We start from the raw sequence: 25717 nt of genomic DNA on the forward strand, positions 1-25717 counted from the left end.
AGGCTGCTGTCTATATTCTTGTCTTTGCAATTACCCTTGCATTTCCGTTTGAGGCTTTGTCAGTTATTATGATAGGTTGCTACTGCAAGCCCAGCATAAAACTTTGTTCCATTTTATTTAATAACATCTTGCTGCGGTATACAAAGAGGCTGTTTTCCTTCTGCGCAGGGATACCCACACCAGGCACTGGTGATTTATGGCTGCATTAATTTTACTGATTCCTTTTCTGTTATTGTAAATCACCCAGACAATTTGATGAGGGCGTACAAGCATGCACACATATACATATACATACATATGTACATATGTACATATATAGGTACATACATACATGTACACACATATATACACATATATGCAGATATAATATGTACACACATATACATAGACACACACAGGTCTACACATAACACACGCGCGCGCAACATAGCATCTCCCCTCCATCAAACCTTCTCCATCACTACTACCATCGAGGGGGCGGGGCCACAACGCGGAAGAGCGGGATCGGGGCGGAGTCAGGGCGTTAATTTAGCGCCGTGATGACGTACATTTCAACGGCCCTAGTAAAGTTGGCGTGTCGTCATCACCGCGGCGCCGCGGACTAACGATTGTTGCCATTTAGGCATGGCGGTAGTCGGAGGATCTCGGGTTCGAGTCCTGCGGCTCCTTTTTGGTTACAGCTCCCGTGCTCGGTCAGCCGCGGCAGCGACGCAAACGGGGCCTCGAGGACTGGTCTATGAGAAGCATGGAGAGCCGGCTCAGGTCTTACAGTAAGCGGAGAAAGCTTGGCGTTCTTTTTGTCCCGAAGTGGGGCTGTGTTCTATAGACCAACCTTGGCAGCTTTAAGACTTGTGGACTTCAACTCCCAGAATTCCTCAGCCAGCAAAGCTGGCTGAGGAATTCTGGGAATTGAAGTCCACAAGTCTTAAAGTTGCCAAGGATGGAGACCCCTGTTCTAGACAAGCATCAATCCCAAGTTACATTATTATGGCTTTTTATTATTCTATGCACAGCAGTGTGAAATCGCAGCTGCCGCATGTCTCATGGGCTTCCCAAGAACCTAGGATGTTTTAACTTAACGTATCAATGTGGTATATTTACGGATCCAGCCAGGGTAGCCTTTTTGCAATTGACCGATGGGGATATTGCCATGCACAGATTTTCCAGGATTTTTTGGGGGGTGGGGTGGGGCATGTTACCCAATGTGCTGAAAACCCCTGGGACCACTGTGGCTGGTCTTACGCCATCATCTAGATCTTGATCCTTCGTGAACTTCTCCAATTCTTGGTCTTCTGTTTCAACATCCTCCGATATTGCGTCAATTATCCACACTTCCTATTTTTCCCCCCAAGCAAAGTTATTTCAACCATTATGTTCCCACCATTTTTTTTACTATTGGCACATGATATTTTTTGCAGATATTCCAGTGAATCAGTTTGACAGCTGTGTTATGTTGTTTATTGACAATTTGGGAGAGCTTTTTTTTTTTTGGCAGGACCTGAGTATATGAGCTACTGTTTGTGTGTGTGTATGTGTGTGTTTGTGTTCCTAAATATTTTGAATATGGTGCATTGTAAAAAGATACACACACATAAAAGTACTGGAAACAATAGTGGTAATGTAAGAGTAGTTTTAACTAAATTTCTCTTTATATTGGCATATTTATACTTTTCATTATATTGGCATATTTATAATTATGAATCATATTTATATTTAATTCATACATAGTAGTGTTTCTTTTAGTTCTTTGCACAATCTGCACTTTGAATGATTTGATGGTTTTTTCAATTCTGACCTTGATTGCATTTGTGCATTATTATTTTGTCCTATCTTAAGGCAATAAACATACCTAATATCTGTTCCTTCCTCCTATTTTCTTCATAACAACAACCTAGTGAGGTGGACTGAGCTAAGAGAGGGGGACTGGCCCAAAGTCCACCCCAGCTGGCTTTCATACCTAAGGGAAGTCTTAAATTCACAAGTGTCCTGATATCTAGGCCAGCACCTTCACCATTACATCAAACTATAATAGAGACTATGGGGGAAAGGTTAGCAATACAAATAATCTATATTATTTTTATTGCTAACCTTTTCCCCATAGTCAGCATCAGCCAGACGAGTAGTGAAAGTAGGCTGTAAATGTACTAAGGACACTGCACTGTACTAAGGACACTATTTTCAAGAAATGTGGGTCATGACAGGACAATAGGGCAGTCTCATGGATTTCTTTGCAATTTGCTAAGCTGTCCTGTGTTGTATTTCCTTTCAGTGTAGATATTATTGTTGTTCCTATAATTTTGAGGGAATGCCTGCTGCAATTGAGACCCATGAAATGTGGTTTTCAAAGCATGATTTAGGATTGGGTGATGTGTATGAACTCAGGCAAATTATGGCTGAATCAATTAAGTAAAAAATGGCTTGGTGTGTGAATAGAGTTTCTATGTTAGATGTAGAGATATCCACATATTTACTAAAATATAATATTTACTACCAGTAGTAAAGCAGTCTAAGGACAGTCTAACGGCTCCAGGGCATACTAAGCATCTTAAAGTTGTGCTTGTTGAGCAATCTACAGAATATTTGATATCAACTAGACCAGTGGTAGTCAACCTGGTCCCTACCGCCCACCAGTGGGCATTCCCGCTTTCATGGTGGGCGGTAGGGGTTTGCTGTAACTCTGCTTTATAAATTTTATAAAGTAAAGTTACTTCCCTATTTTATAAATCACCATTACTGTGGAACTGGTGGGCGGTTAGAAAATTTTAATACTACCAGAAATACAAAAGTGGGTGGTAGGTATAAAAAGGTTGACTACCCCTGAACTAGACTAACTAGAAATTAATAAAACAGAATGACAGAGTTGGAAGGGGTCTTAGAAAGGAAATTTCTCCTTAGTTCTAGGTTGGTTCTGTCCTTGATTAGTTTCCACCCATTGCTTCTTGTCCTGCCTTCAGGTTCTTTGGAGAATAGCTTGACAACACACCCCCACCCCCACCCCCCGGTCTTCTTTGTAGCAGCCTCTCAAATATTGGAACACTGCTCTTGTGTCACCCCTAGTCCTTCTTTTCATTAGATTAGGCAAACCCAATTCCTGCAGTCGTTCTTCGTATGTTTTAGCTTCCAGTCCCAAGAGAGAGAGAGAGAACTAGCAAAATGAAATGCTGTAAATAAAGTCTAAGGTAAGAAAGTGGAGACTGGACAGTACATCTCACTTAGCTGTCATAAAAAATTTGGAAAATGCTGCCTCAGGAGGGCTTATTCTTTTTTGATTCAAGCGAGTTGTGCTTACAGTGATCCTATACGCTTATTCCATCACTCTTTCTTTTGCAAGTGCTGCTGAGGTATTTAATTTGTGTCCAGAAAGGAAATCAAATATGATATTGGCCGTAAAATTCCCTGGCCAGCAGCTCGTAGATTAAGCGACAGGTTTCTTACACAATGTACATGATCGTTGCCATTATTCAGCTGAGTGGTATAATATATTTGAGCAAATCTGGACAATTAGGTTTCTGTCATACTTTGCAGGCTATATGGTAATTAATGGTCTGTCAGCATTTCCATTACAACATCAGTTTTTCAAGGGAGCTATAAATTATTGATTGAAAAAAGATGGTCTGTGCCACATAATGAGATGCATCTCATGTGGAATTTTTCTCTGTGCTGGTTTTATTGTATTTAATTCTTCATTAGCCACAAAACCTATTCATCCAGCATCTCTTAAGAGCATTGCAATTAGCCACATACCTGTTCCGGACTGGAAAAAGTTAGCGGACAAACACCCTAGAATTAAGCTGCAGGATTAAATCTACTAGCAAGATTTAATCGACATTACTGGGTTGAAATTTCCATTTGTAGCAGCCTTGGATTAAGTTGTGAAATGCTTTGGTTTCAGTAGGCCAAAATTGCCTTATCACAACAAACTACAATTCATAGCAAAGCAGGTTATCATTAGTAAAATACATGAATACATGAATCCTGTCCACAATTAACAATGGAATACTTAGGATGTGATGCTTAGATGATGATGAGAAAGAGAAACACAGAGAGAGAGAAATGAACACTTCTAAAACTTGTTTAAAGTTTTAAAAGTTCAGCATGTGCTCTATTAGTTTAACAGCAGGTCACACATCAGCAATAGCACTTATATATTGCTTTATAGTGCTTTACAGCACTTTCTAAGTGGTTTTTAGAGAGTCAGCATATTATCCCCAACAATCTCGATCCTCATCAATCTCATCCCCAACAAGTTCACCCCGCAACCCTTGAAGAATGAAATATTTGGGGGGATATTAAAAGAAGCAGAATATTATATTTTCCCAAAGGGAGAAATGGAGAAACATGTTCCAGCCCCAATTTCCTGCCTACTAAAACAGCTTCCAGCAGAAATCTTTAGAGAGGGGAGATTTTGGGCCCATTAAGAAATCCTGGGACAATCTATTCCCAAACAAAACATCTTCAGCTCCAGGGTGATGGGATTAAGAAAGGAGAAGACATGACCTTTTAGGACATAGGATGAACCCACCATCATTTAGCAAAAGACACAAGGCCCTCCATTGCACAATCCCCAGAACAGTTCAAAACTTCAAAGTCTCAGTAACCTATAAAACTCCATCCACTCATTCAACCATTTGGTCAGCTGCCCCAGAACTGGACGCTGTGGTTCTGTTCATCAATAAACAGAGTCTTTCTTTCCAATCAGCCTCCATGTTATTTCCAAGGTCTTTCTCCCACCTTGGAACTGAACCAGATGGATTTTCCTTCCAACAGAAGGATGGAAGGCTGAGTCAACCTTGAGCCGGTTGGAACTGAAATCCTGGCAGTAAGCAGAGTCAGCCTACAATACGACATTCTAACCATTTCCTTCCCCACGGTATAAGATTTTGTTAAAAGAGGTTTCCTGTATTTGTATCTCTTTAGATTTCAAATCAAAGTTAGTACAATTGAATGTTACCCTACTAGCAAATTAAACTTGCTATCCCCATCCCAAAATCAACTTATTTCTAAAAAACTAGCATGTGTGAATGCTTTCTTTTTGCCCTATCTTATACCTACCTGTAAAAGGGACATGGTGGCTCAGTGGCTAAGACACTGAACTTGTCGATCAGAAGGTCGGCAGTTCAGCGGATTGAATCCCTAGCACTGCCTAATGGGGTGAGCTCCCGTTACTTGTCCCAGCTTCTGCCAACCTAGCAGTTCGAAAGCAAGTAGAAAAATAGGGACCACCTTTGGTGGGAAGTTAACAGCCCTCTATGCGTCTTTGGCGTTTAGTCATGCCAGCCACATGACCATGGAAACATCTTCGGACAGCGCTGGCTCTTCAGCTTAGAAACAGAGAAGAGCACCGTCCCCTACAGCCAGAAATGATTAACACACATGTGGGGGGGAACCTTTACCTTATACATACCTGTATTAACCTTGTTTTTTTTTAACTGAAAGTAAATAAAGTTCCCTGGGTTTAAAATCGGTAACAGAGACATATTAGTTGACTTGTGGGTATAATATTAAGTATTTGGTAAATGATGAAAATTAATCTTTTTAGTCACGTCATTGTGAAGCTGCACCCCAAGGAAAAATTGGCTTTATTTTTCCCTTAAGGCTTTAAAGATCCATTCATTTTTAATTTCTTCTAGCTGAGATGCATTTCTTGTATTGTTCGTTTGCTTGTTTATTCAATTTATATAGTCACCCAAATTTATTGTATTTTATGGACTGCCCTGAATTAAGGAGGGGCTGAGTATTGGTGAGCCTATTATTTAATGTTCTTGCATCTTTTGTTTTTTTATTAGACTCATTATATTTTTTTAAAAGGATCCGAAAAATATTTGAAATATATTTTAAATTAGACCAGCACCATCCCAGTTGAATCTGTAAACCACTTGTAATTGAAGGGGAAATTATTTGTGCTCTTGGGGGAGGATAGAATTGAAAAGCCAGGAAATATATAGTACTCATTTTAATGATAGAGCAAGGCTGTGGCTCAGGAAGAGAGTAACACCACAGCCATGTGGGTGATGGATAACTCTATTCTAATTAAGTTCAAACAGATGAGCAGTAATTCCAGACTGAAATAAGCCATAAAACCTCATTGAGTGCTGCACAGATGTTACTTAGAATTTAAAAAAGGCCTTGGGTTGCTGTACTGAAAAAGCTTATATAAACATTCCTGTGGCATTAGTAGTTGAAGCTGAACAGCAGTGTTTGTGATCAATTAGTTCAAAACTACCTAAAATCTGTTGGAAGATTTTTCCATCTAGGTTCAGTTCCAAGTGGTGGTGGGGGCAGACACTGGATTTATGGAGGTTGCTTGGAAAGAAGGTTTATTGATGGTGGACAAGATCAAATGCCTTGAAGATGTTGGGTGAAGAAAAAAAGGGGAGAGAGATGCTGAGAGCGCCTGGATTTTATGCCCTCTCTGGGTTTTTGAATTTGAGCTTGTATTCTGATTGGTTGTCAGACTCCCATGGGGCCATGAAAGGGCAACTCTGTAGGCTGTCCTGAGCCCCAGGCTTGGTTGACTCTTGTTGGGTGATGATATAATGAAAGTGCTTTGGGATTCCTATTATGCCTATGTCTGAAGGATGTAGATCTTTGTTATTTATTTATACGATTTATAGGCCGCCTAATCCCTATTATGTAGAATAGACTCTCAGGCCTTAATGGCCCATTGACAAAGGTGGGGGGGGGGTGAGTTTCTGTCTCCCTTTTAGGGGAAATATTCTGTCCTTTTAATATTTCCTAAAATATCTTATTTTCCTAGAAGAGGAGTGGGTGCTAACTTCTACAAACTGAACATTTTTGAGTTATCAGGACCGTTCTGTTGAAACATCCAGTCCCATTTTAATTCCAGAAGTATGCGACTTTTTTTTCTTTATGAAGAAATTAAGCAATGCTTTCTATGTTCAAGTCTGAGAAATAATAAGACTTATTACCTGGGATATGCCATATGCCTAAAAACTGGTGTGATGGAAGGGAAAAATATAGTGTTGGAAGAAATGTCCTTCTAGCTTCAGTTCCAAGTGGGGAAAAAAGACACTGGAAACTTGGTGGCTGTTTGGAAAGATAGCAATAGCAATAGCAGTTAGACATATACTGCTTCATAGGGCTTTCAGCCCTCTCTAAGCAGTTTACAGAGTCAGCATATCGCCCCCACAGTCTGGGTCCTCATTTCACCCACCTCGGAAGGATGGAAGGCTGAGTTAACCTTGAGCCGGTGAGATTAGAACCGCTGAACTGCAGATAACAGTCAGCTGAAGTGGCCTGCAGTTCTGCACCCTAACCACTGCGTCACCTCGGTTGCCAGATGGTTTTAATGGTGGACAGAATCACATGCCTTGAAGATGTTGGGTAAAGCGGGATGGAAGGGAAGAGAGGCTGAGAGTCCCTGAGTTTTATACCCTCTCTGGGCTTTTGAATTTGAGCTTTTATTCTGATTGGTTGTCAGACTCCCATGGAGCCATGCAGGGGCAACCCTGTAGGCTGTCCTGAGTCCTAGGCTTGGTTGAGCCTTGCTGGGTGATATAATGTTCCCACGTGCCATGTGGTGAGATGGGTAGAGGACTTAATTCTACCTTTGTTGGATCTTGGGTGAGGGCATTTGCCTATGAATAGACCCAGCTATCTCCTTATCTCTTAAGTGCGGACATCTGCTGTGGGCCATTGAGGAGGGTGGAGGCTATTAAGAGTGAGTCTGTTTCCTGCCTAAAAATATGTTTCTACATTTCTCATCCAGGGAAATATAATAATCTGCCTTTTTAATATTTACTAAAATATTTCATTTTTCTAGGAAAGGGGTGGGTGCTAACTTCCTACAATAGTATTCTAAAACTAGATTGGTTTATAATCTGATAGCGGTTTAGAGACTCTTCCGATCTGATTTGAATTGATTTTACCAACCTATTGTGTTTAATCATGCTAAGTCTAAAGACCTGGGATGTGTTCTTTCTATCCATCGCTTTCTGTATGTTGGTTCTGGCTGAGGATTTTCTATTGAGTGATTCAAATCCACAAGTGGGTATTTTATGCAACCTGGGAATTTCCAGGCTTATTGAGAATTATTTTTATTTTGTAATAGAATCAGCTGGCTTTGGAGATATTCCTTTTGAAATAAATCAGGAAGATAAAAGCAACTGAACTAACACACAACAATTTTTAAAATTTTCAAAATACTTGTAGCACTTAATAGAATTAATTTAGCACTCAATGGAATAAATTAATTATAGCACCTAAGAAAAATAAATATACTGAAACAGTATTCCCCCAGTCCTCTATGTTCAAACCGATATTTCTGCTGAGATGTGATGTTGACATTGCTACTACAGATTGGAGTCTTCATTTCCTTATCACAAAACAAAATTAACATTAAATATTTTCTGTAGTATTTTGCTAGCACTTAATAAATGGACATTGTACTAAACTGGGGTGAAAGAATAACCAGGAATTAGATTTTAAAGGAAACAAACTGGAAGGGCATCATTAGAAAAAGGGCCAGCAAGTATTATCTGTCAAAATCAAGTGAATTCATCTTAGACTAATTGTAAATCTGTACAAGTAATCCTCAATTTATGAATACAATTTAGATTTGAATCTTGATCTTTGAGTGAAGAGATCATTGAGCAAGATGCCCATATGACTGCTTTGCTCAATAACTGCAATCCCTGCACTCCCTGTTGTAGTCATTAAATGATCTTTCAGAACAGTGGTGGCGAACTTATGGCACGCTTGCCACAGGTGGCACTCAGAGCCCTCTATGCAAGTGCGCCAACCATTGCCCCAGCCTAGCTCTACTGCATATGTGTGAAATATTCTGGTTCACATTTTCATATGAGGTGGACATGCCCAAAAGCAAAAAAAAAAACTTGGGCAAAAATACATATCATTGGAAAAAATGATAAAGCAACAAATAGATTTAAAACCAGAAATATTTTTGTTGGGCATTTAACCAGAAAACAAGGCGAATACATATTTGATTTTACATGTATTAAGTGCACCTAGAATTGTATTTGCACAACAATAGAAAAGTGAAGAGATCCCTAGAGATGAAAATGAGATTTAAAAAATACTAGAATGTACAGAAATGGAAGAAGAAGAAACACTTACAATTAAAGAAAAGAAAGAAACTGAATACTTTTTAACATAAGACTTATTTTATCAATGGTTAACTAATAAAAACAGAAGTTAGAAACATGGAAATATAAGAAAAGGACTAATGATACAAGGGATGTTTATTAAAATAGGTTATTATTATTATTACCATTATTATAGAACTAATACCAATGTAATGAACATTGTTGTAACCACTTTGATTATTATTTCCTAAAAATATTTGTATTCAGACAACACACTGTTTAACTGAAAATGGATTTTATATGTTATTAATATGTATGTATGTATGTATGTATGTATGTGTGTGTGTATGTATGTATGTATGTATTTTGTCACAACCCCTGGTATGCCCAAATATGGGAGGGAGCATATCTATCTATCTATCTCTCTCTCTCTCTCTCTCCCTCCCTCTCTCCCTCCCTCCCTCCCTCCCTCCCTCCCTCCCTCTCTCTCTCTCTCTCTCTCTCTCTCTCTCACACACACACACACACACACACACACACACACACACACACACAATGATAAATATATTCTGTCCGCTTTCCCTTGCAGCCTAAAAAACGTAGCTTTAGACAAACTCGGGGATTCTGGAGTCCATGTGAAAATGGTTGCAGCTCCCATCAATCCAGCAGACATCAATATGATTCAAGGTAACCTTGGCATAACCCACATTGTTTAATTTTTGCCTCTCATATTCTTCCTTTATGTGGTGCTTTCAAGGGAAAATTAAGCCTTCTAGATTGTCCACATTTAATAGTATTCCCAGTGACATAGTGCACAGGATTGACAGAGTTAGCTTGCCTACAGCTGCTGCTATCTTCATCCATTCAACTTAGGCTATATTACTGTGCAATCTCTGGAAACATTCCCAAGAGCCATTAATAAAGTTTCTATATTTGGAAATTGCCACATGCAGAGGGTCTCTAAATGATGGCAACCTAAATAGCAAAGCTATATTATAATAATACACATGCCATCCATAATAAGCAGTATTATCTGCAGAAGCTTGGAAATAGCTATTACACCAAAGATTAAAGAAGAAACAAGAGGATTATTTCTTGCTTGTGGGGATACAGCTGTCTCTCAATCCTACAGGATCTTTTCTAACCAATGACCAGACCTAATTGGCTAAGAAAATTAGTAACCCTAGGGAAAAATTTCAGCCACTCCATGCCCGGATTCACATATTATTACATTGAGCTATAATACGATTTGCTTGGTTTAGAGTTTTCATCTGTAAGCCATTATATTTTTTTAAAACTATAGTTTATGGCTTAATGTTATGATATGCATCCATTTCAATTGTGTTTTAAGAAGCAAAATTACCTAAAGCTTAGCTTAATGGAATTAATTAACTAAGGTTTTATAGAACATTTGCTCCTTTAAGAATCCTCCAAATTCTCTTCCAAGATTGAAATCCTTCCCGTTTTAAGAACGCAGCTTCCGTGCGGCCAGTGCTCAGAGAAGTGGCAAACCCCTGGCTTAAAGCGATAAGTGAAGAAATTCAATATTATTACATTATTGAAATCTACCTTGGAAATCTTTATGGCCGTATATGTTATATACCCGTAATGGGTGGCATGCAGAGCCCTCTGGCATGCGCTCCATCACCAGTTGCCCTTCTGGTTTCCGGTGCATGCATGCGCGCCAGCCAGCTGATCTTCATTGATTGATTGATTGATTGCTTTTATTTATAGGCCGCCCTTTTCCCTGAGGGGACTCAGGGCGGCTTACAACCTATAGGGAGGGGATGCACGTAATGACATATACAGACAATACACAATTAAAAATAGAAGCAACATTCATTCATCATTCGGGTGGGGACGGATCCCAATCTTTAACCCCAGGCCTGGCGGGATAGCCAGATCTTAAGGGCTGTGCGGAAGGTCTGGAGGGTGGTGAGGGTACGAATCTCCATGGGGAGGTCGTTCCAAAGGGTCGGAGCTACTACTGAAAAGGCTCTCCTCCGCGTAGTTGCCAGTCGGCACTGGCTGGCAGATGGAACTCGGAGGAGGCCTAATCTGTGTGATCTAATCGGTCGCGAGGAGGTAATTGGCAGGAGGCGGTCTCTCAAGTAATGCCAGAGCCTTGAAAACCTGAAGACCAGCTGCCCTGGTCTTTGGGTTTCCAGCATTCCGGCACGCGGGAAGACCAGCTGGCTGATGCACATGTACACGCTGGAAACCGGAAGACCGGGTGGCGGGGGCGCGCATATATACTGGCCAGCTGGTCTTCGAGTTTCCAGGGCACCAGGGTGCACACGTGTGTTTCAGTTTGGGCACTCAGTGCCGAAAAGGTTTGCCATCACTGTTCTATGCTATTTGGAATTTGCTACCGAATAAGAAAATAATGTACGTGCCAAATCAAGTTTTAATGCCTTCATATACCAAAATTTGTTTTTCCTGCAGGATCCTATGGCATCGTTGCTGACTTACCAGCAGTTGGAGGGAACGAAGGAGTTGGGCAAGTGATGGACACAGGAAATTCTGTGACGACTTTGAAACCCGGAGACTGGGTGATTCCAGCTGATGGAGGACTTGGTGAATTTGGGATGGGGGCCGCAGAGAGGAATTGAAGCTAAACTCTTGTTTCCCTTTTGTCCAGTCCCTCTGCTGAGCTTTAAATGTTTGACAACAAAGAGCAGTCACAAAGAGGCCAAGTCAGAGCTGTGGAAACCACTTTGTAGCATAGCTCAATGTGTGAAACATGGTGGCTGTTTGGAAACCTCAGTTTATAACTTAACGTACGTTGTGCAAACCCAATCTTTTCAACAATTTTATCTGTCAAGTGTTTCTTGACAACACTTTAGGCCCCTTCTGAGAGCTGAGAACTTCCAGATTGCGATTAGCTGTTCCATAGCTTGAATCATGTCATCTTTTTTTTTTTAATCCTTTACAAAAGGAACTTGGCGGACAGAAGCGGTATTCGATGAGAAAACTCTGTTGAAAATCCCACCGGATATTCCGTTGACTTGTGCTGCCACATTGGGTGTTAACCCCTGCACAGCTTATCGGATGTTGTCTGATTTTGAGACTTTAGAACCAGGTATGCATAAATGTATGCATGTATGTATATATGTATGTATGTATGTATGCATGAATAGGGATGTGGTGGCTCAGTGGCTAAGATGCTGAGCTTGTTGATCAGAAAGGTTGGTGGTTCGGATCCCTAACACCGCTTAACAGAGTGAGCTCCCGTTACTTGTCCCCGCTTCTGCCAACCTAGTAGTTCAAAAGCATGTAAAAATGCAAGTAGAAAAATAGGAACCACCTTTAGTGGGAAGGTAACAACTTTCCGGGCTCCGTCGGCATTTAGTCATGCCGGCCACATGACCACGGAGACGTCTTCGGACAGCGCTGGCTCTTCGGCTTTGAAACGGAGATGAGCACCGCCCCCTAGAGTCAGGAAAGACTAGCGCTTATGTGCGAGGGGTACCTTTACCTTTACCTTTTATGTATGCATGTATTATGTTTGTAGAATTTATATGACTGTTCAACTTAAAAAATGCAACTTTGGATAGTGTACAGGAAAACAGACACAAACTCGACAAACAATCCCAATTAAAATCCAGTAAATGTTAATAGATGATCAGATATGATTATCAACCCCCCAGTCATCTTTAGCCCCACACCTGAAGAAAAAGCCAAATTTTGTAAAAGCCAATGGGGTCATTGGCAGGAACTGGGTATGTCTAGTTTAATAGAAAGAAGGACCAGGGGAGACATGATAGCAGTCTTCCAATAGCTCAGGGGTTGCCACAAAGAAGAGAGAGTCAAACTATTCTCCAGGGCACCTGAGGATAGAACAAGAAGCAATGGGTGGAAACTAATCAAGGAGAGAAGCAACTTAGAACTGAGGAAAAATTTCCTGACAGTTAGAACAACTAATCAGTGGAACAGCTTCCCTCCAGAAGTTGTGAATGCTCCAACACTGGAAGTTTTTAAGAAGATGTTGGATAGCCATTTGTCTGAAGTGGCGTAGGGTTTCCTGCCTAGGCAGGGGGTTAGACTAGAAGACCTCCAAGGTCCCTTCCAACTCTGCCATTGTATTGTATTGTATTGTCACAGCTAGAAGGATACAACTAGTCCTCGTCTTACAACAGTTCATTTAGTGACCATTTGAAGTTACAACATCACTGAAAAAAGTGACTTAGGACCATTTTTCACACCCATGAAGCATCTCCATGGTCACGTGATTTACATTCCAGATGCTTGACAACTGACTCACATTTATGACACTTGCAGTGTCCCGGACTCATGCAATCCCCTTTTGTGACCGTCTGACAAGCAGCGTCAATGGGGAAGCCAGATTCACTTAAGAACCATGTTAGTAATCTAACAGTCGCAGGGGTTCACTTAACCAATGTGGCAAGAAAAGTTGTAATATAGGGCAAAACTCACTTAACAAATTTTTCACTTAAACAATGTAAGTTGTGAGCCCAATTGTGGTTGTAAATTGAGGACTACCTGTGTTGTGGTCAATGGCATCGACAGCTGGTAAACCAAACCATAAAGGACAGCTAAAACCGATACACTACCACCATCTTGGGGCCATCAAAGATCATGGACAATAGTAACCAAGGCTGTCTCAGTAATTATCCCAATTTGAATCTTAAATGAAAATAATCTACATAATCAAAATGGATGCAGGCACTCTTTCATTTGCACATTTTCTTCTTCCAAAAATATTTACTGCAAGTGACTAGAATTACTTCACCTTTACTGACATAGAATGTTCATGTAGTTATGAGGAGGGGTGGGATTCAGCCTGTTCGGACTGGTTCAGGCGAACAGGATGTTAATTTTACATCTGGTTCGCCAAATTGGTAGTTGCAAGGACTGGCAGGCCCCTTCCCCCCCCCCCCCCCGAGTCTCTACGCAGCCCATTAATCATGACAGGTAAATGCAGGCCCCAAGCGGAGGCTCTGGGAGGGCGAAAAATGGGCATCCTAGAAGTCCGCAAACGGGCCCTTTTTCGTCCTCGGGAGCCTTGAGGGAGGCTGTTTTCACCCTCCCAGCAGCTCAAGGAAAGCCTCAGGAGCCTGGGGAGGGTGAAAACAAACATACACACCCCGCCATGGTCCAGGAGGTTGAGTAGGCCATGCCCACCTTGGCCAAGCCCACCCAGCAACTGGGCTGAGAACCGGTTGCTAACATTTCTCAATCCCACCCCTGGTTATGATTAGTTAGGCAAAGGGAAATTAAGGGCTGAGGTTTATACTTATTTATTTCCTTTTAAAAACTGAAATTTCCTCGTCTTTTTCCAAGACCTATTTTTAAATTGGGAATAAAAGGTGTCAGGTGACCTGAGTTTCCACTGGCTGTGCTATTTTCTCCAACACACAATAATGATGAGAGTGTCTTCCACTTGAAGGGAGCAGGAAAGAAATATTTTTTTGAAGCCCGGGATGACATGTCTGTTTGTCTGTAGGGGAATCTGTCATCCAAAATGCAGCCAATAGTGGAGTGGGACAGGCTGTAATCCAGATTGCAGCAGCCAAGGGCATCAAAACAATAAATGTAATAAGAGATAGGTGAGTGTGCCTTACAAAACTGTTTTTCCCTCTCTTTTTCCCCCCCTATTGTCGTTTGCCCAGTCAGATCCTTTTGGTTTACGCTAAACCTGCACAAATAGGGCATTCTCTTAGACGCCTTTTATTCAGATTATATGAATCCTAGATGGCATTATATGATGCTCATAGTTTGTTTTTTTTAAGATTGTCAGTTTGTAAACTATGGTAAGACCATGCTTGGAATACTGCATCCAGTTTTGGTCACCATGAAATAAAAAAAGATGTTGAGGCTCTGGAAAGAGTGCAGAGAAGAGCAATTAATATGATTAAGGACTGGATCTTGGTGGGTTCTGGATTCCGTTCCAACCGGTGCAGTTGGAATGGCCCCGGCATCACCCACATGCAGGCACATGGCGCGCGCATGCGTCGTACTCACCTGTGATGCTTCCGCAAGCCTCTCGATGCTCTAGCTGCTTGGAGGAGCATTGAGCAGGTGTCATATGCACCATGTGCATGTGCGGAAGCTCCAAAGGCTTAAAGCACATGTAAGGAGCTTGGCCGGGTGGGCGGACGGGTACCCGGTGCTCCAGGCAGGATCCGGTACACCCGTACCAGGGCATACCACCTGCAACCCACCACTGGACTGGAGGCTAAAACCTATGAAGAATAATTGCAGGAATTGGGTATGTCCAGTCTAGTGAAAAAAAGGACTGGGAGAGACATGAGCCGCAGTGGTGCAGTGGTTAGAGTGCAGTACTGCAGGCTACTTCCGCTGAACACCGGCTGCCAGCAGTTTGGCAGATCGAATCTCACCAGGCTGAAGGTTGACTCAGCAGCCTTCCATCCTTCCAAGGTGGGTTAAATGAGGACCCAGATTGTTGGGGGCAATACGCTGACTCTGTAAACTGCTTAGAGAGGGCTGGAAAGCACTATGAAGCAGTATATGTCTTAAGGGCTATTGCTATAGCAGACTTCCAATATTTGAGGGCCTGACACAAAGGAGAGAGGGCCAACTTATATTCCAAAGCACCAGAAGGCAAGGCAAGAAACAATGGAGGGAAAGCAATCAAGGAGACAAACTATCTAGAACTACAGATAAATTTTAGCGTAAATTTTACAGCGTAAAAGGAATTAACCAGTGGAACAGCTTGCCTTCAAACGTTATGGATGCTCCATCACTAGAGGCTTTTAAGAAGACACTGGACAGTAATTTGTCTGGAATAGTATAGAATCTCCTGCTTTAACAGGGGGTAGGACTGGAGGACGTCCATGGTCCCTTCCAGCTTTGATGATGATGAGCATTGGGTTTCACTAGGCACATCATACAAAAGGTTTCCAATTTACAGCTCAGACAATGTATTTTTAAAATTTGAATCCAGGACTTTAATATGAGAATATGCTTTGGATTTGATCTGAAAAAGATGCTTTGGAGTATATGAGGGCATAAATGTAGTGCCTCTCTGCAGTTCCTTAAGGCAACTGCGATTCCCCCCCCCCCCCTTTCCTGGAATTGAACAGCAATTCTGGAGAGCTTTACCTAAAAGCTTCAGACTTTACTTGATGCTATTTTTTATTCATAGCAATTGATAGATTTGCTCTTAACGGCAAGCGTTCTTTGTTTCTGAATGGGGGCTCTGTCTTATCAGCAGTTGTCTTCACAGAAGAAGCCTCCTCTTGTAGAACATGCATAGAGAAGTGATCCGGCTGATACGTCGCCGAAGGATAAGTGGTCTCCTGAACCACTTCACCAGTTGGCAAATGTTGTTACTTGTACATCAGCAGCTTATTCTAAGCTAGCTTCTTTACTATCTAAGTGCAAAAAGACAAAAGAAAGGTATTTTTGGACTGCTGAAAATTGACTTGGCTTATGCCAGAGTGAGAATATTGTTAATGTGCATTCTTATATCAACTTAATGTTTGGGTTCCACTTTATGGCCCATCAAATCATCAACTTCATCTGATTCTATTTGTTGTTGTTGTTGTTGTTGTTCCTCCACAGACCAAATCTCCAGGATCTTGTAGACAGGCTTAAGTCCCTTGGAGCAGACTTTGTGATCACAGAGGAGACGCTAAGAAAACCAGAAATGAAAGAGTTGTTTAAGGTATATATGACCCAGGGCTGCTGGGGGTTCGCAGGGGTTCGGGAGAACCTCTAGCTAAGATTCTGTGCAGCTCGAAGAACTCCTAAATCCCACTCCTGGCTGGTCTTGCCCATCCTTCCCCTCCTAGGAATCTCCACGCGGCCCGTTTTGGATGCAGCTAAGTGCAGGGCACATGCGGAGCAGTGGTGAAATTCAAAAATTTCCACTACCGGTTCGGTGAGCGTGGCTTGGTGGGCGTGGCAAGGGAAGGATACTGCAAAATCTCCATTCCCTCCTGATCAGCTGGGACTCAGGAGACAGAGAATAGATGGGGGCGGGGCCAGCCAGAGGTGGCATTTGCCCGTTCTCCGAACTACTCAAAATTTTCGCTACTGGTTCGCTAGAACCTGCTGAATTTCACCCCTGATGCAGAGGCTCGAGGAGGGCAGAAAGTGGGCCTGCCCGAGGGCCTCCGGAGCTTGGGGGGGGGAGGCCATTTTTGCCTTCCTCGAGGCTTGAGAAAAACCTGAGCTTGAAACGTCTGCAAGAAAACGAACAAGCTCAGAGAGCACAAGAACCCCTCAAAGCCATCTTAGTTTGGTTTGGTCCACTGTTTTGCATCTATCGGTAGTCCTCGACTTACAACAGTTCATTTAGTGACCATTCCAAGTTACAACGGCACTGAAAAAACCCGACATATGCCCATTTTTCGTACTTACGACCATTGCAGCATCCCCATGGCCACGTAATCAAAATTCAGGCTATTTGGCAACTGCCGTGTATTTACGACATTTGCACTGTCCAGGGGTCATGTGATTTGTAACCCTCCCAGCTGGCTTCTGACAAGCAACCTGGGATTAAGGAGAAAACTTAACAGTCAGGACAATTAATCAGTGGAATAGAAGTTGCCTTCAGAAATTGTGGGTGTAACTCCATCACTGGATGTTTTTAAGAAGAGACTAGACAGTCACTTGTCTGAAATGGTATAAGTTCTCCTGCTTAAGCAGGGGGCTGGACTAGAAGACCTCCAAGGTCCCTTCGAGATTCTGTTTGATTCTATTCTACTCCACTCTACTCCACCCTACTCCTATTCCTATTTTGAAAACCAGACTTACTTAATGACCGCATGGCTCACTTAACTGCAGTGATTTTCTTAACAACTCTGGCAATAGCAATAGCAGTTAGACTTATATACCGCTTCATAGGGCTTTCAGCCCTCTCTAAGCGGTTTACAGAGTCAGCATATCACCCCCAACAACAATCCGGGTCCTCATTTTACCCACCTCAGAAGGATGGAAGGCTGAGTCAACCCTGAGCCGGTGAGATTTGAACAGCCGAACTGCAGAACTGCAGTCAGCTGAAGTAGCCTGCAGTGCTGCATTTAACCCCTGCGCCACCTTGGCAATAAAGGTTGTAACATCAGGCACAACTCACTCCTCACTTAGTCATGAAAATTTTGGGCTGAATTGTGGTCGTAAGTCAAGGGCTGCCTATACCTAACCAGGCAGTCTGTAGAACCTCAAGGAAGCATAACAAGCTAACATGGGCAAGTGAGAAAGAGACCCTTTTGAATGGCTACTGAATACACTTTCAGAAATATGCAATTCAGCCTTCTTTCCCATGAATAATTTATGGATTTAATTCCTCACAACTCTTGACGCTTTGTCGTTAAGAGCTGCCAAGTTTGTATCAGAAAACGCAGGGAAATGCTTCTTCTTGTTAAAAGCCAGTTTAGCCGTGTTTTTTTTTTTAATCTACTACCCTGAGAAATCTCTATAATCTCTGGATTTTTATCACTGCAAAAGGTTGAAGTGAAACCTCCACATGGGGGTTTTAGGGGAAACAATAGAAAAGAACTCATATGGGGGCTGTTTACTCACTGGTTATTTTTATAAACGTTCTTTCTGTCCAGTTTTACCATTTTGAATTATAGATTTAATTTCAGAGGAAATAGAAAAGGGGCAGGCAATAGATATGGTTATGGATGTTACCCCATGCCATAAAATTTCAGGGCATGTTACATACCAGAGTCCTCTTTAATGAGATGAACTGATTGGGATTAGAGGCAAGGACATAATTTATTCTCCTCTGTCTTCCTTCTTTGGTTCAGCCTGTTCCTACTTTATGCCACCCTGCAGAGAAATAATTTCCAGAATCCAGATAAAAATGCTCAATACCTACAGGTGGCACACCGTGATATCACCCTAATAAAATGCTTAATGGGCAAAAATCAACAAAACTCCTCATGCATTTTTTTGGTCTACTGCTGGTTTGCCTTGCCAGATATTAAGCCAAGTCACACATGTTTTGGCATTTCGCATACAGTTAGTCCTCAACTTATGACCACAATGGAGCCCAAAGTTTATGTTGCTAAGCAAGATAGTTATTCATTTTGTCCCATTTTATGACCTTTCTTGCCACGGTTGTTAAGTGCAGCTGTTAGTAACACAGTTAAGTGAATCTGCCTTCCCTGTTGACTTTGCGTGTAAGAAGGTCACAAAAGGGGATCATATGACCCAGGGACACCGCAGTCATCATAAATAAGAGTCAATTGCCAAGCATGCATATATATATATATATATATATATATATATATATATATATATATATACACACTTAAATTCACAACCCCTGGTATGCCCAAGTGTGGGAGGAAGGTCACACTTCCACTCTCTGTCATTAGGCTCGTCACAAGAGTCCATCCAGACAGAAACCCAATATTTTTACTGTTGCCTTTGTTATATTTGTGTTTTTATTTGTGCTGATAAATAAACACTTGGGCATACCAGGGGTTGTGACTTTAAGTATATACCTCCCACCCTGGCTGCCTGATAAAAGGAGTCGTTCTCTGTAGCTCAAATGGTTAACTCCCTGCCTGGGAGGCAATAGAGCACAGGTTCGAATCCCAGTAAGGATATGGCTAGCTGATGAGAGCTAAATAGCTTGAAATAGATCTATACTAGTCTTCCTTTATTTATTTATCAGCACAAATAAAAACATATATATATGTTTTCTGAGGTTTTCGCGGGTGTTAGTATGTAGGTCTTTGGTTATTCGGGTTTTCTCCCATGTAAAATTGGAGGTGTCTTGGCGACGTTTCAACGAAAGCCTGAAGATGACGAATGAGATTATATATATATATATATATATATATATATATATATATATATATATATATATATATATATATAAAAATAATTAATTTGGTGTCACAACCCCTGGTATGCCCAAATATGGGAGGAAGCATACTGTTTTCCTTTCTCTGTCTATCGGCTCATCTCAAGAGACCATCCAGACAGAAAAGCATTATTTTTACTGTTGCCTTTTTGTTACATTTGTGTTGCAATTATGCTGATAAATAACTAAATGTGGCTAACACAACTGCCTAATATGTAATACAACACAGGTTCAAATCCCAGTAAGGGTATGGCTAGCTGATGAGAGCTAAATAGCTTGAAATAGATCTATACTAGTCTCCCTTTATTTATTTATCAGCACAATTGCAACACACACACACAAACACACACACACACACACACACACATACATATATATATATGTGACTGAATTGTGACCACGGGATGCTATCATGGTTGTAAGTGTGAAAAACAGTTATAAGTCACTGTTTTCAGTGATGTAATTTTGAACAGTCACTAAATGAACTGTTGTAAGCTGAGGAGTAAGTACCTGTATAATCCTTAGTTCTGTTTCTGAACAAAACCACGTTACAATCAGATGTCTGTTTTCCCATTCTATGTTGAAAAGATGACAGAAGTCTAAGAACCTCTTAGCAAAATCAAACCTTTATTTCTAGGAATAATTTGGAGGACTTGAAGCAAGAAGCCACTTGTTTTTACTGTTTGTTTTTGTTTTTATTTGGTTTTACCATTTTGTTCTCCAGGAAATTCCTATGCCCTCATTAGCTCTGAACGGTGTTGGAGGGAAAAGTGCTACTGAGCTGATGCGTCACTTGAGGTAAATTTAGCTTTTGTTTGCTCGAATTATATCTGTGGTAATTGTTACACTCGATTTAAATGCTTAATGGGCAGTGTGTCTTTAATTTTCATTTGGGTTGTGAGTTGTCTAAGAACGAGTACTTTTTGAAGCATGACATAGACAGGCCCTTGAATTTTGCTAGTATGGATTAGTGCAAGGATTTGCTGTTTAATGGGGCAGATTTATACTGTCTGAATTCTTGTCTTGAAGTTGACAAGTGTGCAATTGTATTGAATACTGTCCAAAACGCTTGGCTCGTGTGGCATTTAAGAAAGAAATTAAGAGGTGCTTAAAAATCCTCATGACAAACCTACTTGCCCAGCTAGCAAGCTGCCAACTGTCAGTCAGGGTTGAAGGATTTTGCGCTGTGTCTAAAAAAATACTGAAACTTTATAATTTCAGTAAAACCCAGATCCACAGCTCTGGAATAGTCAGGATAGATCCTGGTATCATCATTTCACTGTAGTAAGATGAATTCACTGTGTATTAAGGGCTGTGGTGGCCCAGTGGTGAGAATGCAGTATTGCAGGCAATTCTGTTAACTGCTGGCTGCCTGCGATTTGGCAATTCGAATCACACCAGGCTCAAGGCTGACTCAGCCTTCCATCATTCTGAGGTCTGTAAAATGAGGACCCAGATGGTTGGGGGCAATATAGAGAGAGCCGAGGTGGTGCAGTGGTTAGGGTGCAGTACTGCAGGCCACTTCAGCTGACTGTTATCTGCAGTTCAGTGGTTCTAATCTCACCGGCTCAAGGTTGACTCAGCCTTCCATACTTCCGAGGTGGGTGAAATGAGGACCCAGACTGTGGCGGCGATATGCTGACTCTGTAAACCGCTTAGAGAGGGCTGAAAGCCCTATGAAGCGGTATATAAGTCTAACTGCTATTGCTATTGCTAATATGCTGACACTGTAAACTGCTTAGAGAGGGCTGTAAAGCACTGTGAAGTGGTATATAAGTCTAAGTGCTAATGCTATTCCTATTAGAGCCATGGTGGCACAGTGGTTAGAACCAGTGGTGGGTTCCTACCAGTTCGGACCAGTTTGGCTGAACCGGTACTGGTTTGGCGGCCTGGGTCGCTGGAACCGGTAGCAACCCTCGTTTGCCACGCCCCCGGACCAGTTCTCCAGGCGGTGCCTACAGCACCGCCATCTTGTTTTTAGCTTCTGCACATGCGGAGAACAATTTTTATTTAAACACGAGCAAACCAGCAGTAGGGCCTGTTGGAACCCACTCCTGGTTAGAATGCAGTACGTGCAGGCTACTTTTGCTGACTGCTGGCTGCCAGAGGTTTGGCAGATCGAATCCCACCAGGCTCAAGGTTGACTCATCCTCCCATCCTTCCGAGATGGGTAAAATGAGGACCCAGATTGTTGGGGGCAAGAGGCTGACTGTAAACAGGTTAGAGTGGGCTGTAAAGCATTATGAAGCTGTATATAAGTCTAAGTGCTATTGCTATTATGTTTAGCAAATAAAACATCGTTATTAGAGAGGAGAAGGTATTCTAAGCCAGTTTCCAGAACTGGAGGGGTTTTATAGATCAGAGTTTATCTGGATTTTACAGTTTAAAGGACTCACTTGAAAATGCCTTGAAAACCTGGGGATATCCGACATGAAACCAACCTTAATATATTTAAAGAAATTTTGAATTAGAACCATGAGGAAAAAATTTCTCTGAAGGACAGCTACATTGAAGATTTTTGTGAGATTTTTGTAACAGAGGCTGTAATTTTCTCATTTGATTTTACAACATCTAAACTTCAGTGAACCCTCCAGAAAAGGGGAAGCATGCTGCTTCTTGCTCTGAATCTCTGAACTGCATGATGTCAGACCTGGAAGCCATCTTTTGCATTGGGCCTTCTGGCCTGCCATATTTACTGCTGTGGGAAAATGGGAGGGGGAATTATATGGAGTATGGGAGAGATCTATAGTCTAAATAACATTCCTTTCTCAGAGAGTCAAGGACATCTTGCCCTGCACTTGGATTGGTGGGACTAGAAGGCATCTCCAGTTGGACATGTGATGGACATGTGGGTGCTGGGCAGGGACTCAGACTTTCGTTTGGGTGGGGAAAACCCGGAAGCTTTCAGATTCGGGTTTTCCCAGATGTGCCAATATGGCATCTCTAATAAAATGGAACTTTGAGGAACTTCAAGCCTCGGAGTCTTCTTTCCTTGGGGGTGTTACTCGGAACCTTGACACATGGTTTCCAATCAAAGGTTGCAAAAATTAACCAGGTGTCCAGAGGCTGAGGAAGCTGGACAGTAAAAAAATAGGGTCTGAGTTAAGGTAATTTGCCGTCTTAATTGCCTTCACCTTAACCTTCATTGCCCTAAACCTAACCCAATTCTTCCATTAGGCATAGTGGGACCGTGGTTACCTACGGTGGGATGTCAAAACAGCCTGTGACTGTCCCAGTGGTGAGTAGCCCTTGGCCAGTCTATTTATCCTGCACATGTTCCCTTTCCCGAGATAACACAGGTAGCTGTCCTCACCTTATGACCACAATTCAGCTCAACATTTCTCTTGCTGAGTGAGACAGTTGTTAAGTGAATATTGCCCCATTTCACGACCTTTGTTGTCACCGTTGTTAAGCGAATCACTGCAGTTATTAAGATAGTGTCACTGTTGTTAAATGAATCTGGCTTCCCCATTGACTTTGCCTGTCAGAAGGCCACAAAAAGTGATCACAGGACCCCCCCAGGACACTGCAACTGTCATCGATAGGAGTCAGTTGCCAAGCATCTGAATTTTGATCACATGACCATGGGGAATGCTGCAATGGTCGTAAGTGTGAAAAATGGTCATAAATCACTTTTTTGTCAGTGGCGTAACTTGGAACGTTCACTAAACGAACTGTTATAAATCAAGGACAACCTGGATGCTATTTCTATCTGTGCATTAGGTTTTCCAGTTGTTAGCGCAGGATCGCTAAGAGAAAAACCATTCTGATATCCCCGCATTGTGATGCTGAATTCTCCCCCAATCCCAAGATTGTATTTTGGAATTTGTGAATGTTAATTTCCTCTGCAGAGTGCACTGATCTTTAAGAATGTCAACGTTCGTGGCTTTTGGATGACCCAGTGGAAGAGGGACAATGCCCACAGTAAGTGGCACGTGTGTCATTTTTATATTAGAAACTGATGAAATCTGCCTTCAGCTCTTAATTTTTCATCTCTCTGATTTAGTGGATTAAAATGCCTACTAAATAACCTGCAGCCGATGAAAATAAATACATGAAAATACATGAAAATTGAAAGAGCTACATGTACTAGAAAAATAAGGCAACGGGAAAAGAAGGAACTGTGGTTCCTTAACTTAGTGAAAAGGGTTATAGAAGTGTTCTGTCCCCCACTACATGTTTAATTTAATTTAATTTAACCCAATCCCGGAGGACTCCGGGCGGCTTACACAGAACAAGAAAAGAAAAACAAACAAAAATTAAAAATAAATAAATAAAATAAATCGCCTGTGTGCAGCTCAACATACAGCTAAACCCACCTATCCTCCAATAAAATCCCAAAATTTTATTTAAAATTTAAAAATTCTACAGACCATGTGCTTAGCTCTGAATGCTTATTGAAAGAACAGGATATGGTGAAACTGGGGAAAATAGGGATACGCACAATGAGAACCAAATACAGTATTAAGTTACTGCTGAACATAACAATTAATAAATACAAGCAATTTAAATCTCACCAGCAATGCTCTGTGTGTGGGTGTGGGTGTGGGTGTGGGTGTACTGTGGATGACCATGTGCCACAGATTAAGATGGATTCTTCTTTGTGCTTCTGCCTTCTCCAAATGCTAAAGGAAGTGGAGTCTGGCTTCCAGCGTGCACTTGTTTTGGAAATCACCCATGATTTCCGCTACCTGTTCGGCCGAACTAGTCCGAACCAGCTGAATGCCACCTCTGATTCCAGAGGGCAGGCAGAGGAGAAGTCGAACAGAATTTATTGTACCAATGATTATTATTTGCTCTCTTGAATCTAAACTCAGCAGTTCAGAAAGAAAGAACAATCGGTGATTGTTTTCTGCCTTCTTTCTCCATGCACAGGCAAAGAGAAGCTGGAAACAATGATAGCCGAGCTATGCACTCTCGTTCGAAAGGGTCAACTAATTGCTCCAGCCTGCCGGGAAGTCCCTTTGGTAGATTACCAAACAGCTTTGAAGGTTTCCCAGGAACCCTATGTCTCTGTTAAGCAGATCCTGCGGATGTGAAGATGGTCCGATGGGAAAATAACAGACAATATTTTCCATGGATTTCAATCCCAGGAAGCTTGAGTGATTCAGAATTACAGAACCGATTTATATCCTCACATCCATCTTCCAGCTCAACAGGGACAGGCAGAGGAATGGGGAGAAAACAGTGAAAGATTAACATAGACCGGAGATTACTATCCAGTATCAGTGATGGCATGGGGAGCTAAAGCAATTATAGTTTCTACCCAACCTGGGAATACCTTGTAGACTTTCTAGCTTTCTCTCTCTCTCTCTTTTTATATTATTATTAAATTTATCTGTCGTCCATCAGGTGATGATAGAAATCTGGAGAAAAAAGAGACATTTCAGCCCATGGAAGAACGGTTCTTATCGTGGAGATTCTCCCATTATGCTGATGTATGTGTGGACACTCAGAATATTTATTATTGTACAATGTGGTAAGAATTCCTCAAGAGCGGAATGAGATGGGGCAGAGGCTGGTCCCACTGGAGTTACAGACTTCCTATAAATGTATTTCAGATTCTGCAAGTTATAATGCATTAGGTAGTGTTAATCGTCTCATTGGGCATATTCAACAAAAGAAATTCTGGCTCTTTAAATCAGGAGGGTCAAATGCAAGGCCCACAGGCCAGATTCAGCCCATGGGGTGCTTAGACCGCCTTGGAAACAGTGAAGGAGCATCCCGCGGTGTCTCTGCCAGTGAAAATGGAACTCAGAAGAGCCATGTGCAGCCCCTTTCAACTCCATTTTCGCTGGCAGGGGGTTGCAGGATGTCCCAGCTGAAAATGGGGCCACGCCCACCC

At 41.8% G+C, this 25717-nt stretch overlaps 1 protein-coding gene across 2 annotated transcripts; it reads left to right on the forward strand.

The window, feature by feature from the left end:
* The first annotated feature begins 601 nt into the window (after positions 1 to 601).
* On the forward strand, positions 602 to 25056 carry MECR (mitochondrial trans-2-enoyl-CoA reductase). Of its 2 annotated transcripts, XM_032228317.1 has the most exons (11): positions 683 to 770; positions 6758 to 6849; positions 9655 to 9752; positions 11511 to 11642; positions 12004 to 12147; positions 14533 to 14635; positions 16614 to 16716; positions 20597 to 20670; positions 23050 to 23110; positions 23724 to 23796; positions 24748 to 25056. In XM_032228317.1, exons 3-11 carry the CDS (start codon positions 9707 to 9709, stop codon positions 24909 to 24911), a joined length of 900 nt encoding a protein of 299 aa, XP_032084208.1. In that variant the 5' UTR covers positions 683 to 770; positions 6758 to 6849; positions 9655 to 9706; the 3' UTR covers positions 24912 to 25056. The 2 variants fall into 2 exon arrangements, with proteins under 2 accessions (XP_032084207.1, XP_032084208.1); XM_032228316.1 differs by lacking the exon at positions 6758 to 6849 and having other exon boundaries at positions 602 to 770.
* The last annotated feature ends 661 nt before the right edge of the window (positions 25057 to 25717 follow it).

Source organism: Thamnophis elegans, chromosome 12 (genome assembly GCF_009769535.1).
Source record: "Thamnophis elegans isolate rThaEle1 chromosome 12, rThaEle1.pri, whole genome shotgun sequence".
In the NCBI taxonomy this organism is placed as follows: Eukaryota; Metazoa; Chordata; class Lepidosauria; order Squamata; family Colubridae; genus Thamnophis; species Thamnophis elegans.